A 16,791-nucleotide genomic window follows, 5' to 3' on the forward strand; every position below is an offset into this window, starting at 1 on the left:
AAGTAGAAGTGATGCTAATGTTATGACTAAAAACTGGAAAGTTAAATAAAATGGAGAAAATGGGCAATTTTTTTATTACATTCTGATTACATTCAGAATGAGTACTCAAACAGCTATTTTTTCAGCAGCCACTAGATGGAAACATTTCTCCATGGGGAAAGGAGTGAACTTTAAAAAAAACAAACAAACAAAAAAAAACCTGGAACATTATCCATTTGAAATAACAGAACCTTTCAAAATAGCCTGGATATCTCGATTCTAAATGAAAAAACTTTTTTCAAAAAACACTTTTTCAAACTTGTTTTTTCCAATTTTCTTACCAGTCACTCACCTTTGCTCCTTACTGGCATATCTAGGAGAATTATATGTACATACATTAGTAATGATGACTCCTGAAAGCAGAGATTCTCACTTGGTGGGGAGGGGGATGAATGAATGGTAATCAGAACAGAAAATCCTTCCAAGTAGGTGAGGGAAGAGAGTGATGATGCTTGTATTATATATTTTAAAGTCTGCTAGGAGATTTAGTAAACTAAAAGTTCACCGGTTTCAAAGAAAGGCATTTTAAGAAAATAACCAATTGTGCGTAGCTTAAGTACCTACAACTGTAAGGAATAACCAATTACTGAAACCTGATTCTAGGAGCCAATACAGCACCAGGTAGAGCCCAGATCCTGATGTCAAACCTAAATTAGAACACAACACCTGTTCTCCTGCTTATCAACTGGGCTGATTCGTTTACCTAAATCACAATTTACCTGCTACTTTTCTCTGATACAAATCAATTAACACAAATTCTAAAGATTTTCCAGAAGATCCCCAAGCTGATGTAAGTCTTGTGAAGTATCCTGAACCATAATCTGATGTAAGATGTATTTATATTTGTTTAGATCAAAATCAATTTTGCATTAAGTACTAAATACAGATATAGCTGGAATTCACTACACACATCCCAAATAAGAATTACAAACAACATCAAGAAAAAGATAGGCTTTTTTCTTGTTTCCTTCCCTGCAACATTTATCTTTTGGCCTGAGACATCTTGAAGCTATTTGGGGTCAGAGTGCAGGGTGGCGGTTTCCTAGAACCACCTGCTTAATGGACAAAGGGGTACAGGGATGTATGTCCTTTCCTGATAAACTGTGGTGTGGGTTTTAAAAAACAATAACATTGGTGTAAAAAATAAAAGAGCAAAGACTGGCAAGATGAATTATTGGGGACATAAAATACAAGGTGCCATGAATTAAAATGCTGCAACTACAGAAGCAAATGGTGATTCAACTCCCCTCCATGTAGACTGGGTATGGCATAAGGAGAGAACATTAGTGACAATTGTGAATTGTTTTTATTTAATAATCATTTGATTTTGTTGTTGTTACTTGATTTTTAAACAACTGTTAACTATAATGGTTCTCAAAACTCTTTCTTCAACGGGGGGGAGGGGGGGATCAGCAAACTTTTTCTGTAAAGGGCTACATAATAAATATTTTAGACTATGTGAGTCTTGGTTGCAACTATTCAACTCTAACTGTAGCATGAAAACAGCCATAGACAATATGTAAACCATGAGTGTGGCTGTATTCCAATAAAATTTTATTTACAGGCCAGGCATGGTGGCTCATGCCTGTACTCCCAGCACTTTGGGAGGCCGAGGCGGGTGGATCACCTGAGGTCAGGAGTTTGAGACCAGCCTGACTAACATGGTGAAACCCCGTCTCTACTAAAAACAAAATACAAAATTAGCCAGGCGTCGTGGTGCACGCCTATAATCCCAGCTACTTGGGAGGCTGAGGCAGGAGAATCACTTGAACCTGAGAGGCGGAGGCTGCGGTGAGCCGAGATCTCATCATTGCACTCCAGCCTGGGTGACAGAGCGAGACTCCGTCTCAAAAAAAAAAAAAAGAAAATTCATTTACAAAGAACAGGTGTACAGCCAGGCCCATCAGCTCATGCCTGTAATCCCAACACTTTGGGAGGTCAAGGAGGGAGGACAGCTTGAGTACAGAAGTTCGAGACCAGCCTTGTTAACACGGTGAAACCCCATCTCTACAAGCAATACAAAATTAGCCAGGCATAGTGGCATGTGCCTGTACTTCCAGCTACTTAGGAGACTGAGATGGGAGGATTGCTTGGGAAGTCGAGGCTGCAGTGAATCATGATCAAGCCACTGCACTCCAGCCTGGGCAACAGAGCAAGACCCTGTCTCAAAAAAAAAAATGTGTTTTAAAGTGACTTTAATTTTTAAAGTAACTTAATATTCAGTGTTATTATATCTTTGGTGTATTCTCTGTTATGCACCTCACGTTACATCAACTTGATTCATTATTTTATGCAGCAACCTACTGAGCAGGAGAAAAAGAATAAAAGGAGCAAAAGATGGTAGACTTGATGGACTTCAAGTTTTTATTACTTGCCCGTCTTTTTGCTTATACTTTGCCTTTATGCTTAAAAGTTCTTTCATAGAAGCATCTATCTGATCCTGAAGCAGGAAAGAGAAGATTAAAAACAAAACAAAACAAAAAACAGAGCAAGAAAAGTCTAGTTGAAGCTGGTAACCTAAAACTTCAGCTAGTCACCTTCCTTGCCATTTAACATGACATAGTAAAATAACCACCTTTGTAGAAAACTGAATGGTTAAGAAGCTTAGGCAAATTATTAATGTAAAACAAGCACAGACTTGCTAAATAATGATAAACTAGTAAAACTGTAACTGTCTAGTGCTTTCAATGGAATACCCCACTGTCACCACCTCTCAAGGTAAATAACATGGGAATCAGTCAATATTTTAACCTAGGCTTTGCAAATTTCAGGAAGTTACTTTCATATTCAGTTTCTCCTCTATTGCTAAGGCAAGCAAATAGAAAAAGTAGCATTCTTTGAATATTTTTGTACATGGCTCTTGGGAGGACTAAAAAGTGTATAGTACACAGTGTCAGATGCAGGCTAAATGCTAGTTCCATTCCTAGTAACTGGATTCGTTCTTTAGAAGAGAAGAAACATTTGCTATTATTAGCATTCAGAGAAAAAATATATGCAGTACAGCAGGTCCTTGAATAACATTGTTTTGTTTGATTCATCATAACGTTGAAGAGAAAAAAAACGTGATTCCCAGCCAGAGCCACTGTCTGTGTGGAGCGTGTGCACTCTCCCCATGTCTGCGTGAGTTTTCTCTGGGAACTCCAGTTTCATTCCACATCCCAAAGCTGGACACGTTAGGTGAACTGGTGAGTCTAAATGCTCCCAGTCTGAGTGACGGTGTGTGTGAGTGTGCCCTGCAATGGAATGATGTCTTATCCAGGGCTGGTTCCTGCCTTGAGCCCTGAGCTACAAGGATGGGCTCTGGCCACCCAAAACCCTGAACTAGAATAACTGGGTAAATAATTATCTTACTTGTCTTTATTAACCTTTCTTAAATGTATATACAGCTCATATTTGTTTCAATTAGAAGTGTTTGGGTCTTTATTAGAGGTCTGTGTGATGCAAAATAATAATTTTAAAAAGAAAAGACAAAATATTAAAAAAGAAAAAATGAATACAACGACAACAATAAAAAAACACAAGAAGTTTGTGTAATGCAATGTTTTTGAGATCAGAAATATGCTGTGGTAAATTAATTCTTTTTTTTTTTTTTGAGATGGAGTCTTGCTGTCGCCCAGGCTGGAGCGCAGTGGCACGATCTCGGCTCACTGCAAGCTCCGCCTCCCGGGTTCACGCCATTCTCCTGCCTCAGCCTCCCGAGTAGCTGGGACTACAGGCACCCGCCACCACGCCCAGCTAATTTTTTGTATTTTTAGTAGAGACGGGGTTTCACTGTGTTAGCAAGGATGGTCTCAATCTCCTGACCTCATGATCTGCGCACCTCGGCCTCCCAAAGTGCTGGGATTACAGGCGTGAGCCACTGCACCCGGCCTACTTAATTCTTGTTTATCTCAATTAGCCTATTGTTGTTATACATCATTTTTCTCAAAGTCTCAGTTTCCAAGAACCTATGTACAACATTAAGACTTACTATATTTTGAAACACAGATATGGTATACAGTAGGCATTCAATAAATGTAAGTCAGACTAAACTGAAGACAGATTTATTTCAGTATCACATTTATTAGTATTAAAATACCTAATAAAAGTACCTGCCCAATTACCAAAGAAATTTAGATCTTTTTACCTTAAGCTGACTTTTTATAACCTCAACAGTGTTATTTCATGAAAGCATGATGTAACCCATTAACCCAAAAGGATGGGTGATGGATTCATAGTTGACTGTCACTCCAAGTACAATGGTTGCTTCTGTTACTATTCCACCCATAATTAAGCTGACCAAAAACTGGCACAGAATCTCAATATATTCTACTTATACAATGAAGAAATTTGAAGACCAAAGCCCTTCCCTTCAAATTACACCTAGAAAAGAGTACATATTTAGTGTCCAACAGATACAATGCAAAATGCTCCCAACCTCCCCATGAGGTAGGAAACATCGGGAATTTATATCCTAAACTCATACATCCAGCAGCATTTATTCCTCGAAGCAAAGCTGTTTCAGATAATCATGGTTCTGCAGGATCTCAACAAGCTATTTAGGTTGGTGCAAAAGTAACTGTAGTTTTTGCTATTAAAAGTAATGGTAAGAACCGCAATTACTTTTGCACTGACCTAATAAAGGATTTCTCACAGTTCACAATGGAGAGACAGAAAAATATTAACTCCTGGGGCAAGACCTCAAAATGTGAGGTCAAACATTCATGAATGAAAGTATCTTAGGTGGCAGGGTTTCGTGTCAGATGCCAGCAACTTGTTGACGAGGTGAGGAACTTACTGAATTCTCCATCCTGAGCCTAGGACCCTGACAGGACAACAGATCTGACATTTTAGAACAAATCCCCTTCCTGCCACATAAGTCAAGCCTAGTGGTGTACCGTACCTCTCTGTGTATGTGCCACAGCCTAAATTCTACAATTTTTGGCAGCTCATCGGGGCTGAATTGTTTTTTGTTGCAGTACTATTTATCTGATCATGTCTTAGAACTAAGCTGCTGTTTGAGTAGAACTACCTAAGCCCATTTCACACTAGGTGCCACACTCACTTGGCTGGATGTTTTGCCTAAGGACATACTGAAACAAGAATATAATTTATACTTAAGTCAAAATTTCATATAATTTGAAGGCTCTGCTATGAAAAGTTGGAGATAATCACAAGTCAAAAACCTCTTGACAATCCATTTGTTATTCCCTGAATACGCCTTGTACCTTCTGACCTCTACCTCTGATGGTACTGTCCTCTACACCAGGAGTTCTCAAAGCATGGTCCCTGGGATAGTAGCATCAGCATCACCTGAGAAACTTTTTAGAAATGCATATTCTCCACATGCTCTGAATCTACTGCAGAAGAAGTCAAGGGGCAGGGCCTAGCAATCCATGTTTTAGCAAGCCAGTAATTCTGGTGCACAGTAAAGCTTGAGAACCATGGGTTCCACACTTAAAGAGTGCCTTGTTGTGATCTTTGTTCCCCCATAATGGCTGCTTCTACTTCAGGATGATTTTAAATATCCTTTATAAATTGTTTCCGCCTTTGTTGCCACTTAAAAACACAAAACCTTTACATAGCAACTTATACATATCACAAAGGATTACAGTCACATCACACAAGAGTACAGTGAGTCTGTATGTTTCCTTCCCCAGTAAGCCACCCCTCAACTAGATTATGAGCTTCTTATATATATTTTCAGAGCTTGACACATAGCAGGTATCAATCAATGTTGATTATTACATCAAAATATGAGCAGTCTATGTTTTATAAGATGAGACTACCCTAAGCAGTTTGAATTCACACACTTACTGAAAATGTGGTCTTGACTTTCTCTAACATACTGACCTTAGGGGCTTTTTCAGCTTTTAGCTTACGAACCACCTCCCCTTGTGCAGCAACTTCATCATACAGAGATTTACTTTCCAGAATACTTGCTGACGAATTAGAAGAAATATTCTGTCCTATTTCAGCAGGAGGGTTTCCAGGTTTATATTCTTGGCCAGTTTTCTCCTTATATTCAGCTTTCAAAGACAAAAGCTGTTTTACAGCTGCATCTATATCTTCCTTTGGTGCTTTCTTGGCTTTTAATTCACGAACCACATCTCCTTGAGCAGCCACTCTATTGTAAAGGACAAAGGAATCCTCAGATGTAGTACAATTATTATTCACAGAAGGTGTTGGTCTTTCCTTAAAAGAAGCAGAAGTCTACAAAGAGAGAAAACCAAAAGTAAAATAATTAATTCATATTAAATGTTTTCCCACAAAATTATTTCAAACTGATTGTTTTATAATGTTTCCAATTAAAAACAGAAACTTTATACTTCAATCCCTTAAAAAGCTTAAATGAATAATCTCATTCCAAAGTATTTATCCTAATGAAAAATGACAGGAGTAAACAAAGATAGAGGTACCTACATACTCACTGGAGCATTTTTACTATAGTAAAAACCTGAAAATACCCCAAATCTTTGTCATTAGGGGACTAAAGAAATTATAGCATATCCATCAAGTCTGAGAATAAATCACTGCTCTACCACATACTCACTGTGCAACTTTGAGTTATTTTAAGCTGTTTCCTTACTATAAAAGGTGGATAACCATACTTTAACCCATCAAGTTGATGGGAAAATAAAAAGTAATCTTTACCCTTAGTCACAAAGGCTGAGAAAAAGTGAATATCAATAAGCATTAGGTATCACTATTAATTTTTTCAGGGATGAAATACATCTAGATTGTTGATAAGGCAAGAGCTCCATGAAATTCTGTGATATAATTGTAACTCATTGTTGTGGAACAGTTTCATTTGTGCAAAATTAGAAATAAATTTACAGGTATCTATTTGTATGTAAGTAAATGCAACAAATCTAGAGCTATGTTCACTAAAATCAACCCTGAAGAGTGAATAAAGATACTATTTTTATTCATGTTTTCTGTGCCTAGACTACATTCTTCCCTACTGAAACCCTTCTAACATTAAAACCCAGCTCACATTATACCTTTCTTTCAGCTTTTTTCTTTTAAATAATCTGCCACTTAATTTTTCAGAATAATCTTATCCATATTCAGAGTCTTATGTATAAATTCCAAAAATTTTCATCTCTGTCCTGATCCCAGACCCGGCATTTTCAATGTCTTCAAGACATCTTTACCTAGACACCTAACAGGCATCTCAAGCTGCATCAGAGTTGCATTTTACACAGGCATTGGGCTCTCAAAGTGGGCATGTCAGTAAAAAAACCCATCACTCAAAATTCCTTCCCCATAATTCCTTAAATCACTCATATTTATTTTTAGTGAGATTCTATGTATACACTCATAAACACTAATATGCATATATAAATGCATATACATTAAATAAATAATGCAATTCATGTAGCCACCCTGTATCAAAAATATATATTTGTTCAGCTACATTTTTTTTTTTTTTTTGAGACAGAGTCTCGCTCTGTTGCCAGGCTGGAGTCCAGTGGTGTGATCTCACCTCACTGCAACCTCCGCCTCCCGGGTTCAAGTGATTATTGTGCCTCAACTTCCCGAGTAGCTGGGATTACAGGCCTGCACCACCACACCCAGCTAATTTTTGTATTTTTAGTACAAACAGGGCTTCACCATGTTGGCCAGGATGGTCTCAATCTCCTGGCCTCGTGATACTGTCCGCCTCGGCCTCCCAAAGTGCTGGGATTACAGGCTTAAGCCACCGCGCCTGGCCTGTTCTGCTACATTTAATTTGCAACATAAATCATCTCATTCATGGTTAGTAAACAGGGGAACATATAACACCAAAAAAAAAAAAAAAATCACACTGCCTTGTGTGTGATTTTTCCCTGTGTATTCAAGTTTTATGTCAAATGAAGCAGGCAGGAACAAGCTTTTCATAATTAAAGAGAAAACTTTAGAAATACACTGACATCCTGAAGAAAAACCCAAAAACCTTTTGGGTAAGTGCCTTCCTTTAATAAGAATGATGCTTAAAAAACATTTTTTACCATAACATTAAGCCCTGGATGAGAATTTAATTTTGATAGTATCAGCTTCTATTGGAGACAAATATCCTCAAAGATCTACACATCACAGGGAAAAGCATTATTATCCTTCAGGTTTAAAGCTGCAAAGGATCTCTGACTGCAAAGTTGGGTATAAGTGCCAGTCAACTGTACCTGAATTTTGAATTTCTATTCAAAAGTATGCAGGTTTCAAAGCATGTCCACAAGTTTTCTGACTCTCCTCCCACCAAGAAGGGGGATCTCTGTGCACTTTCCTGAATCTGAGAAAGCTTGTTATTGATTTGACCAACAGAGTACAGCAGAAATGATGCTATGTGAGACTTACAAGTCTAAATCCTAAAATGCAATGCTACTTCCACCTCATCTACCGGACACTCACTTTTGGAGGCCTTAAATGATAGTTAAGAAGTCTTATTACCCTGACACTGCCATGCTAGAGAGGCCACTTGCAGCTATTCCAGTCAACTATTCCACCTGAGCTCCCAGCCAGCACCAATATCAACTTGGCATCCAGGTGAGGAAACAATTTTAGAATCCAGCCCAGGCCAGGTGCAGTGGATCATGCCTATAATCTCAGTACTCTGGGAGGCCGAGGTGGGCAGATCACCTGAGGTCAGGAGTTCAAGACCAGTCTGGCCAACATGGTGAAACCCCATCTCTACTAAAAATATAAAAAAATTAGCTGGGCAAGGTGGTGCGTGACTGTAGTCTCAGCTACTTGGGAGGCTGAGGCAGGAAAATCTCTTGAAGCCAGGAGGTGGAGGTTACACAGAGCCGAGATCATACCACTGCACTCCAGCCTAGGCAACAGAGCGATACTCTGTCTCAAATAAAATAAAATAAAAATAGAATCTAGCCCAGTTGAGTCTTTGATGACTGCTAACCAGCCACCATCTGACTGAAACTGTATGTGATACATAGGTTTTTAGTGTTTTGCCTCAACTCTGTTTTTCTTGAAAAATCAGCTGTTATTTTTGGTAGGCGATTTTGCAGAACATGAAGTTTTTCAAGAACACATACTAACTTACAGCATAACAGCAGTTATCTTTCTAGGATATGTAAAAAGTGAGAGGCACAGATGGGAACTGGGAACAACGAGGGAAGAGCAACCAAATTTCCCATCTCATGCTTACTCCATGAGTTATTCAATAATATATAGTAGCAATTTTCAAGGTGTGGTCCACAGACACTAAGGGGTATATAAAACCTTTTTAAAGGGGATCTGCAAAGTCACAGCTATTTTCACTATAATAAGATATATTTTGTCTTTTTCACTCTCATTCTCTCATGACTGTTCGTACAGGTTTTCAGAAGCTATAAAGTCAGATATTAAAGAGATCTGCAAAAATTTAAAACCATACCACTCTTTTAACTAAAAGTTTTATTTTGGAAAATTTTTTTTAATAAAAACTTTTTCATGTTAACATGTAACTGGATTTATTATTTTTACATGAATTAAATCCTTTTAAAACTTCTCAATTTTTAGTATGATAAATACTGATAAATATAACCCACATAAGCAAATCATTTTTAAGAGTATAAGCGGTCTGGCCAGGCACAGTGACTCATGCCTGTAATCCCAGCACTCTGGGAGGCCGAGGTGGGAGGATTGCCTGAGGTCAGGAGTTCGAGACCAGCCTGACCAAAATGGCAAAAGCCTGTCTCTACTAAAAATACAAAAATTAGCTGGGCGTCATGGTGCACGCCTGTAATCCCAGCTGCTCAGGAGGCTGAGGCATGAGAATTGCTTGAACCTGGGAGGCAAAGGTTGCAGTGAGCCCAGATCACGCCACAGCACTCCAGCCTTGGGCGACAGAGCAAGATTTTAAAATCTTACATGAAAGGATAACAACAAAATGCAAAGAGCAAGACTTAATTGTCTTCTTCAGTCTCCACTACACGAAAGATAATCATTTGTAAAGAAATATATTCTAAACCCTGGGATATAAAGACCATTTATTTTTATAGACATATCTGTAAAAGTCATTACTTACCTCATTTTTTGTGGCTTCTACTTTGGTCTTTTCCTTTGACCCTGATGTTGGCATTTCCTTTGTGTGTCCATCAGGAATGTATATCAAAACGCACGGGGCTTCCTTGCAACTATATGGGCTAAAAAGAAAATAAAGGGACAAAATAGTTTATTTGAACAAAATTATCTGAACAGCAATAAACATTGAATTCCTACATAAATTCAATGGCACTAAGTTAATGCTTTTCTTTTTTCTTTCCTTTTTGAGACAGAGTCTCGCTCTGTCGCCTGGGCTGGAATGTAGTGATGTGATCTAAGCTCACTGCAACTTCCACCTCCTGCGTTCAAGTGATTCTCCTGCCTCAGCCTCTAAGTAGCTAGGATTACCAGCCACACGCCACCACACTAATTTGTGTATTTTTAGTAGAGACGGGGTTTCACCATGTTGGCCATCCTGGTCTTGAACTCCTAACCTCAAGTGATCCAGCCACCTCAGCCTCCCAAAGTGCTGGGACAACAGGTGTGAGCCACTGCGCCTGTCCAGCTAATGCTTTTTGAAGTATAAAATAGTCCATTGTCTTACTATTCAAATCAGAGGCTCTTCAGAATAGTTTTACAAACAACAAATGCATAAATAAAAATTGACAGTCTTGGCCAGGCGCAGTGGCTCACCCCTGTAATTCTGGCACTTTGAGAGGCCAAGGTGGGTAGACTGCCTGAGCTCAGGAGTTCAAAGCCAGCCTGGGCAACATGGTGAAACCCTGTCTCTACTAAAATACAAAAAATTAGCCAGGCGTGGTGGCGGGTGCCTGTAGTCCCAGCTACTCGGGAGGCTGAGGCAGGAGAATCACTTGAACCCGGGAGGCAGAAGTTGCAGTGAGCCAAGATCACACCACTGCACTCCAGCCTGCGTGACAGAGTGAGATTCTGTCTCCAAAGAAAAAAAAAAATTGGCCGGCCATGGTGGCTCATGCCTATAATCCCAGCACTTTGGAAGGCCAAGGTAGGTGGATTACCTGAGGTCAGGAGTTAGAGACTAGCCTGGCCAACATGGTGAAACCCTGTCTCTACTAAAAAAATACAACAAAATACAAAAAAATTAGCCAGGCATGGTGGCGGGCGCCTGTAATCCCAGCTACTTGGGAGGCTGGGGCAGCAGAATCGCTTGAACCCAGGAGGTGGAGATTGCAATGAGCTAAGACTGCATCATTGCACTCCAGCCTGGGCAACAGGAGCAAAACTCTGCCTCAATGAAAAAAAAAAAAAAAGAAAAAAAAATTGACAGTCCTTATTACAAACTTCCAATCTATGAACTTTCATCCACATGAACAAACTAAGCCCAGGGCAAAATTATATCTTCTATGCCTGCCACTAGAAAGGGCGTTAGTGAATGTTAATGATACTCTTGACTTCAAGAAAATTTGTCTACATACCACACCTAATCTGCTTATAAGCAGAAAAATTTCTGTAAAACATTTATTTATTTTAAAATATTTAAGGGTGGGTATGGTGGCTCACATCTGTAAACCCAGCACTTGGGGAGGCCAGGTGGATCTCCTGAGCCGAGGAGTTCAAGACTAGCCTGGGAAACATGGTGAAACCCTGTCTCTACAAAAAATACACAAATTAGATGGGTGTGGTGGCACACGCCTGTAGCCCCAGCTACTCAGGAGACTGAGGTGGGAGGATCACCTGAGCCTGGGGAGGTCACGCCGCTGCACTCAAGTCTGGGTGAGAGTGAGACCCTGTCTCTTAAAAAAATAAGAAGAAATTCTTATAAGAATTTCTCAATTCCAAAGGGTATAGTAATTAGCAATAATCTATTGCCACTTTTTGGCAATTATGAATAATGCAGCTGTAAACATTCATGTACATATTTTTGTGTGAACATGTTCTTTTTCTTTGGCAAATATGCGGGAATGGAATTGATGGATCAAACGGTAACTGTGTTGAATTTTTGGAGGAATCATCCAACTGTTTTTCCAAAGTGGCTGAACCATTCTACAACCCTATCAACAATACATATGGGTTCCAATTTCTCCACATTTCTAACCCTTGTTATTGTCTTTTTTTTATTTCAGCCATCCTAGTGGTATGCAATGATATTTCATTATCATTTTGATCTGAATTTCCCTAACAACTAATGATGCTGAGCATCTTTTCATGTGCTTACATTTGTACATCTGCTTGAAGAAATGTCTATTTAAACCCATTGTTAATTGGGTTCTCTTCTGGATACAAGTCCTTTAACAGACATGTGCAAATATTTTCTCCCATTCTGTGACCTATCTTTTCACTTTCTTTGAAACACAATATATGTTAATCTTGATGAAGTCCAATTTATTTTTTTTCTTTGGTTGCTTGTGATTTACGTGTTATATCCAAAACAGCATTGCCAAGGTTACAAAGATTTACACTCACGTTTTCTTCTAAGAATTTTATAGTTTTAGCTCTTACATTTCAGTCTTTGATAAATGTTGAGTTAATTTTTGTATATGATATGAGATAGCACCCAACTTCACTCTTTCATGTGTAGCTGTTCAGTTCTTCTAGCACTATTTGTTGAAAAGTTCAAAAACTTTCTAAGAATAAAATGAGAACCCACTCTGTTATTTTAGTTGGTGGTACCACCACCATTACTAAATACTTAAGGAGGGCTTAGCAACTATTAGGCACTATGCTACACTGTATGCATGCGTGAGCTTATTTGACTAAAGGAAATGTGATATTAAAATGAATAAGGTTACTCATATGACGAAAAAGCCACAAGGCCATTCTAGGGAAAGGCATCAAGTGCTTTTGAAAAGCCCCAGGCAATTTGGTATATACGTTAAACAGAAAGGATCAGGGCGAGAAAACTCCAACACGTATGGCTCAAGAGATGCCGTAACATGAAAAATCTTGCATGTCAAACTCAAAAGTTTAGCTTTTACACTGAAACTAACAATAATTTTTTTTGTTTGTTTTTGAGAGAGAGTCTTGCTCTGTCACCAAGGCTGGAGTGCGGTGGTACAATTATAGGTCACTGTAACCTTGAATTCACGGGCTCAAGCAATCCTCCCGCCTCACCCGCTTGAGCAGTGAGGATTACAGGTGTGTACCACCATGCCTGGTTAATTCTTTATTTATAATTTTTCGTAGAGATGGGGTCTCACTATGTTGCCCAGGCTGGTCTTGAACTCCTGGCCTCAAGTAATCCTCTTGCCTCAGCCTTGCAAAGTGCTGGGATTATAGGCATGAGTCGTAGTGCCTGCCCTACTAATAGAGATTTTTTAACAGTAGAGAAATGTGATAAAACTCTTACTCTTAAATTTTCAGACTGGTGGGCATGTGAAACCTGAATAGGAAAAGGATGAAATTGGAGGCAAGGAGATAATTGAGAGCCTGTTTTGGCAATCAATGAAGCAATGCTATAGCCTGAAATAAGGCAGAGCAGTGGATCCACAGAGATGGACCAGACGGGCAACACAAACAACAGAGTTTGCTGAGTGAAAAAAGGGATGAAGGGGAAGAATAAGTCAAAGATGACACCTAGATCCCGGAATTTTGAACACGTTGAGTTTGAAATGCTTGAAAGAATCTATTCAGAGATATCTAAAAGGCAGTTAGATTCACAAGACTAAATCTGAGGAGAGGCGTTTTGACTACACAGTTACAGAGATATCACTTAAAAAAATAGCAGAGACAAACAGAAAAGAAACAAAAGGGACAAAAATTTAGAGTTCTCCTTCTAATAATCCTATTACTTCATGGTTAAAAGAATACAAATATTGGTTATTTTTTTCCCTCTAAATGTACTGTTTGTACCTTTTATCTAGTGAAAATACACTACAAAGAAAAAGATTATGGTAATAATTTTCACCCAAAGATAGGTAACATACAGTACTGAAATTTTGTTCTTTATACTTGGGCTACAAGAAAGTTAATTATAAGATGGTTTAATTTCAGAAATGAATAATTTATTAATGTTCAATGTGCATGTTGTTTCAAAGATCACTTGTTAAAATAAATTACTTAAGTCTAAAATGTTAAATATAAAACAAAGAAAACTGAGAAAGAGACTGAGAAAGAAAACTGTTAGGTACGTTATTTTAGTGAAAGTTCAATTTCTAAAATATTACTCACTATAAGAACTTTAAGCATTTTCATTTAGACGTTCAGTTACATTTACTTACCTAACAGGTTCATATGGTTGATCACATATGAAGAATCCTCTTCTCTGGAGTTGTATAATATCTCCTTTTTTCAAATCCTTAAGGCAGGGATCCCCTAGCATTAGTTCTTCATGCTGTAAAGATGATGTAAAACCAAAGTATACTTCTCAAAATCAGAATAGTAAAACAACTCTAAAATGCAAGCAGTTTCCACTAACTAAAATATTCCCATTTTAAACAGATATGTTAAAAAGTTCACTACTTGAGGACACATAATAAAATGGTGAAGTGTTAAATGACAATTCATCACATTTGTAAAAGTTAACGTACATAAACTGGCCTTAAAAAACCTTTTAAATAACTTGATTAGCATTCCTGAAGAAATAATTTCCCTGCTATAAATATGAAATATGATGCAAGAAGCACGTAATAGACTTAGGTGAAAGGCATGCTGGCGTAGCACTTAAACACAAGGGTCAGATTTGAATCCCAACTCTACTATTTACTGTTTGTCCTCAGGTAAGTAACTCAACCTCACTGTGTTTCACTTCCTATCATCTATAAAATGGAAACATTACTTACATCTTTTTTTTTTTTTTTTTTTTTTTGTAGAGACAGGGTTTCGCCATGTTGCCCAGGCCGGTCTTGAACTCCTGAGCTCAAGCGATCCACCCATCTTGGCCTCCCAAAGTGCTAGGATTACAGGCATGAGCCACCATGCTTGGCCAACTTACATCTTTTGATTTAAATAAAATTCTACACATCTTAACCATTTTATCTGAGGATCCGAAATATATAAAATTTTTTTTAATTCTAAAGAAAAATTTAAAAGGTGAAATATGGTTTCTTTGGGAGGTTACCTTACTGTTCTTGTTAACATACTGCTTAAAGTCCTCATCTTTTCCTAGCACTGGCTTTGTGATCAAGTGCTCATAAGTGACACAGATTGCTGGAATAGGAAGAGCATGTGTAGTCTCTGCAAGCCAAGTGATCTTAGTGGTTTTCTTGTAGTCTTTGTTTTCCAAATTCAACTTTGCATCAAGAGATACGATTTTTCCATCTGCATTTCTAGATATAAGATTAAAAGTATTCAAAGAAATATTAACCACAGCTGCCATAAATTCATTATTTTGTTCTATAATAATTATTTTATATTATTATAAAATAATTTATTGTTTTATTTTGTAATAAATGGATAAGAAATTTTCTTTGGAAAAATTCCACATCAAACATTTATTTGAGCTTCTAATATGGCAGACATATATTGGTTAATAAATACAACATAATCACTGACATCGAGATACTAATAATCAACTAGAGAACAATTCACATATAATTGATGAGGAACATGTACATATTTATTAACTTAAAGTCACCTGCATTAAGCATTATAAAATTTGAATTACTATGTTTAAAAACATTCGGCAGTTACTTGCAATCATATGTAATAACTGCGCAATTAAGATTTCAGAGTTTGCATAAATCAATCTTAAGAATACTATGTTTCATTTATAGAATCTGAAGATCAAATTCCTAAGTGTAGCACACTATAGTAACTAGAAAAGTCAAATTCATTATTAACCAATCAATTTTAAAGTAAATTTAGTATAAAGATTATGTTATATATATAAATTCTGTCTAAAAGATCCCCATGTCATGCAACTGTATAGAGCCCCTTTTTATCATGTAATTTCTCATTAAAGCATTACAACTACATTTTATATCCAGATGTAGTAATTTTCAACACCACAAATAAAAGACATCTTGATAGCCTGTTAGTAAACTGAAACACATATGGAAAAAAATTTAATTTGCATCCAGAATTTGCAGTAGCTATGTCTGGGCAGATTTACTAGTCAGCAACATGTATGGGTCTGAATTTGGTAATGTTTAATAAGTAAATACGAATAAAATACTTTTCTTCCATGTTTATTTGAAAACAAACAAGAAGTTCTTACTTGTGTATTTTTGTAATGTTGAGGTTGCCCCAATTTATAAATGTAACCATCTCGCCCTCCGAAAAAGTCTCTGCATCAGCACCTTCAATGAAAACTTTGGGACTATACCACACAGGCTTCAAGCCAACCTCAGGATTCTGATTGATAAAGAAAAGCAGAGTGTCTGTTGAAACAACAACTTATTGAACCCAGTATTCAAATTTATACATTCATTCTATTCTTTAACCATACAAAAGTCTTCTGTGTTACTAAACTGTTAGCAGTTCATTGCTGTATTAGGAAGAAAATGCTTTACTCTTTCTCCATCTATGTATTTTAACATAAACATATTCCCAATTCTGTTCTTAGCATTTAAACAATACATAGTCGGCCTCAATAGAAATCAATAGTTTGAATTCCAGCTCTGCAACATCAGATCAGCAACCTGACCACTAAGGCTAATGGAATTAGATGAGGTAGCCTGCCCCTAAGATTACTTCCAGCCTAAAAGAATCATTCATTGATTTCATAGCTAAGACAGTATAATTTATCATTTAGTATCTCTTCAACTAGAATCTGTTTCCTATCCTTAGAATCCCACTGCTTTGCCGGGTGCGGTGACTCACGCCTATAATCCTAGCACTTTGGGTGGCTGAGGTGGGCAGATCACGAGGTCAGGAGATCGAGATCATCCTGGC

At 37.7% G+C, this 16,791-nt stretch overlaps 1 protein-coding gene across 2 annotated transcripts in view; it reads right to left on the minus strand.

Moving 5' to 3' along the window:
* The window catches only part of EPRS1 (glutamyl-prolyl-tRNA synthetase 1), an 80,731-nt gene that overhangs the window by 22,687 nt on the left and 41,253 nt on the right, over positions 1-16,791 (minus strand). For both annotated transcript variants that reach the window (XM_032137656.2, XM_032137655.2), the window contains 5 exons: positions 16,115-16,251; positions 15,017-15,224; positions 14,178-14,290; positions 10,025-10,142; positions 5,872-6,231 (listed from right to left, as the gene is read on the minus strand). In XM_032137656.2, the coding sequence (XP_031993547.1) occupies positions 5,872-6,231; positions 10,025-10,142; positions 14,178-14,290; positions 15,017-15,224; positions 16,115-16,251 (936 nt within the window). The remainder of the gene's footprint in view (positions 1-5,871; positions 6,232-10,024; positions 10,143-14,177; positions 14,291-15,016; positions 15,225-16,114; positions 16,252-16,791) is intronic.

This window comes from Hylobates moloch, unplaced genomic scaffold (genome assembly GCF_009828535.3).
Source record: "Hylobates moloch isolate HMO894 unplaced genomic scaffold, HMol_V3 SCAFFOLD_18, whole genome shotgun sequence".
NCBI lineage: Eukaryota > Metazoa > Chordata > Mammalia > Primates > Hylobatidae > Hylobates > Hylobates moloch.